Genomic DNA, 3,648 nt, shown 5'->3' with positions numbered 1-3,648 from the left:
CTACCGCCCATCTCGATCCCTCACGAAACACGATACTCGTCGGATCCAAAGGCATACCAGTCCACCACCACCTCTCAGCAGATGCCTCCTCCATCTTCTCTCGCCATTCCAGCTCCATACAACCCAAGCACGGCAAACGATATCATAGAGCCAGCAACGCCAACAGACCAGGCACAGTCCTCTCACTCCACCTCCAGCTCACAGCCACAGCAACCAACCTACGATCCCACCCCCGGAAAAGGCTGGTCCTACCGCCCTGAACCCCTTCTTTCCTCCAAACGAGGACACAGTGACGTCTTTGGCGCCGCCCAGCACACCCAGCCGCTCCACCACGGCAAGAGGGCAGATTCGATCGTTACACCATCTAGTTCGTCTGTTGGTGCGCGAGGAAGCCTCCTTTCTCGTATCGCACGCCTACAGGATCTCGACGACGATGAGAATGGTATCACCGGTATGACCTACAAGCGAGCAGACGGACGAGTAGCCACCAGGATGGCAGGCCCTGCTCGAGTATCTTAATAAGAAGACAACAAAAATCGCTGATGACTGGGGAGAACAGTTTGATTCTCCTCTGGTCTTCCTTTTTTTTTTTCGCTCTTTCCGCCTAATGTGCCATATACCAACAGTACTATTATATATCCAGACCGACGTTGGACCTCATTTCTTCATCTAAGTGACCAGATCTTGTCTCGTCTTCTTTTATCCTTTGCTCTCTTTCGTTTATTTTTTCCAAGTCTCAAAAAATCTCTTGGGGGAAACGGTGGTATTTTGCCCTTCTACTTCGGCTTCAGCTTTCAGTCGGCTCTCTCTCTCTCTTTGTCAGATGTTCTATATGCTTTGGCTCCTTTTTCCTTTTGGCTCTTTCGATCATATTAGCTCTACTATGATCGTTGCTAGCAAACCGAACTTGGCTTCCCTACACGTCTGTCTGATCTTTTTTTTTACCCTCCTCTCCGTTGACTTGTTCTTCTCTTTTTGGCTTACTTTTCTGTCTTGATTCCCTTTTTGCCTTTCTTTCTATGATATCCCAACCCTTCCCCCATAACCGATTCCCTTCTTCGCTTCTACTTGCTCCCTTTTTATCCTTCTCAGATATATTTACCCCCTTCCTATCGCCTACTTTTTTCCTTGCCCTATTCTTCATATCTATTTATATATCCATACATCTATATACAGGCGCAGACACCCTCTGAACAGACTGAGGAAACACAGAAGACGAAAGAGAATGAAATATCTACGGTCAATCAGATGAAGGAGGCTGGAGTCTAATCGAATCGAACGAATTTGAAGATACAAAAAGAAGTCAAAGAAACCAGGTCAAATTGGACGGGAGAGGCCTTTGAACGCTTGCCTTTGTTTTTTCCCTTTCCTAAATCTCTGAATATATACATCCCGAGTGTTTTATCTCCTTTTGCCAGTTTCCCCGGTGTTTCTTCTGTCTCTGCCTCGTTGGACGCTCTGCTTAATACTGCCTACCTTCGTCCTCTTCGTCTTCCGCGTTGTCTTGTGTGTGTTTAGGTATATCTATCATATCGTATATTTGAACAAATGGGAATATAAGAAAAGACCAAAAACATAACATTCACCATCTAACATCTTATATAAATCCAACATCGTCTTGCCACTGTGTAATTGGCTGCCCTGCTATGCCTTTTTTTTCCCTTTTCCTTTCCCTTGTCCAGCCAACAACTTCAAAACTAGCCGCGCCGAGCGCTAACCTTTTCTCGTTCGCCTACTTAACCCCGACACTTCGTTTCTTCTTCTTCTTCTTCTGCTTCCTCCATACGAGCGCGCGGGGGGTCGAGTTAGTTGGGGGCTTATGGAAATACATAACATAGCAAGATAGAATAGAAGAGATGCCCTTTTTTTACCTTGCCGTTGACGGTTGAATGGACGTTCTTTTCTGACAGACGTTGGCCTCTTCAACGCCTCTTTTTTCACCACCACCAACAACAACAACAAGCAGCGGCCAGAGAGAAAGACAGAGACGGACGAGAATCAGCTCAAGCCGTCTTCTTCCTACTTACTACTCTTCTATCTTCATCGTCTTGCTTCTCGACAGATTCTTCCTTGGGTTGGTCCCTTGGCCGTTCCACAAACCTGCCACAACCCGCCAACAACGCCAGAAACCGGCCTGAAGGAGGTGAAACCAAGGGCGAATCAAGTCGAGGCCGAGGTCGAGTACTTACTCGCTTCTTCATACACCAGATAGATTATTGTCTGCTTGGTCGGCCGTTGTCGTTGTTTACTTGCTGGTAAGCTGAACTTCTCTTCACGCGTTGCTTAGTTAACTTGTGGAAAAGTAAACAAATAAACGTAACAAAAGCCAATTAACTTCAAAAGTCACTAATTCTATACGAACTTCCCATTCTCTAGTTGAACATAAATAGAGCGTGGATGGTTTATAGATAAGACGACGACGACGGTCAGGATGCCTCGACGGGCGAAGAAGGTCGATGTGAGTGGCTTTTTCTCCTCTTGTTTGTTTTGGTTATCTTGTTCGCGTTACGTCCGTTGAAGGAGAGCAGAAGACATCCTTGTTTCTCGAGCTTCACGGAACCAGACATGGATGGGAAGGCGAGCATGCACAAAGATTCCAGCATAATTTACATATTCCTTGGTTATTATTCCCTATCACCTTGATAAAACAGGGAACTATTTGGCGTTTATTCTTTCATGGTTGCACTGGTTGCTGGTACATCGTTAACGGACTATTGAGCACAGGGAGATGCGTTCACTGCTGATCGCCAGCTGGAGGACACGCTGCAACAGTCAGCTGCAGCTGATGCTTTGCTGGAAGACGATGAGCATGGAAGCCGGTACTACGGCAGAAAACATAGGCCTGTGGTGACGGGGCCTTCAAAACGCAAGACATACCCCCTGGCTGAAGATGATACCCCTTCTACCTCAGCGTATCATCACCGCGAGACCAGCAGAGAGCGCTACAGTGTTGATGTAGCCAACACGTACCCGCCATCATCTCAGAAACGGGCCCGGTCGTCTAACGACTGGTCAGCCAGAGGCGGAGAGCCTGACTCGAACGGTCCGACTGCCCGAGAGCTGCCGGAACCGCCGACTCTTCGTTCTCGCAGAGGACAGGACGTGGCAGAGTTCAAGGAGAGACAGGAACGCCAGTCTCGATTCCTAGAGGGCAGTATGAACGACAAGGTCAGCACGCAGCCACCGTCTGCCTTTATAGGGGAGGACCAGGAGTACCTTCTCTCGACCTATATGAATGAACACAACGGTGTCAACAGTGCTCGTGCAAACGGATGGCAGTCTACTGTACAGACGCCCGTAACTCCCACGCTGCATGGCAAGAAAACGTCTCTATCTTCAGTCAAGACGGTTGATGCCGATGCTGCCGACTCCAAACAGTCGAGTGTTTTCCGGTTTGGAAAAGCAATTGTTTCTGCATTCAACCCTATCGGTGTATGGGGGAACGTCTCTGAAATCTGGAAGGGCCATGATTCGTCGTCCAAGGAGTCAGGCTCTCGAGAGATGCTGGCGGACATGCCTCATGCTGCGCGCATCGAAAAGGCATACGAGGAATATAAGGCCTCTGCTGCCTACAGGAGCGTCACCCCATCCACCGCTCCGTTATATAGATACGGCTACTCGGGGGATGATACCACCAGCCCAACAAAA

General features: G+C 48.4%; 2 protein-coding genes across 2 annotated transcripts in view; both read left to right on the top strand.

Annotated features, from left to right (window-relative positions):
- The window catches only part of MCYG_01269 (veA protein), a gene marked incomplete at both ends in the record, with an annotated part of 1,961 nt that extends 1,442 nt beyond the window's left edge, over nucleotides 1–519 (top strand). The window contains one exon of the mRNA XM_002851119.1: nucleotides 52–519. Coding sequence (XP_002851165.1) covers nucleotides 52–519 — 468 coding nt within the window. The remainder of the gene's footprint in view (nucleotides 1–51) is intronic.
- Nucleotides 520–2,431: 1,912 nt separating this feature from the next.
- On the top strand, nucleotides 2,432–3,629 carry MCYG_01268 (conserved hypothetical protein; the record flags this gene model as incomplete). The annotated part of the gene is made up of 3 exons (XM_002851118.1): nucleotides 2,432–2,458; nucleotides 2,725–3,579; nucleotides 3,609–3,629. The coding sequence occupies 3 exons, from the start codon at nucleotides 2,432–2,434 to the stop codon at nucleotides 3,627–3,629; spliced, it is 903 nt and encodes a 300-aa protein (XP_002851164.1).
- Nucleotides 3,630–3,648: the final 19 nt, after the last annotated feature.

Source organism: Microsporum canis, genomic scaffold (assembly GCF_000151145.1).
Source record: "Microsporum canis CBS 113480 supercont1.1 genomic scaffold, whole genome shotgun sequence".
NCBI classification, from domain to species: Eukaryota; Fungi; Ascomycota; class Eurotiomycetes; order Onygenales; family Arthrodermataceae; genus Microsporum; species Microsporum canis.
This window is presented reverse-complemented; position numbering and strand designations above follow the sequence as displayed.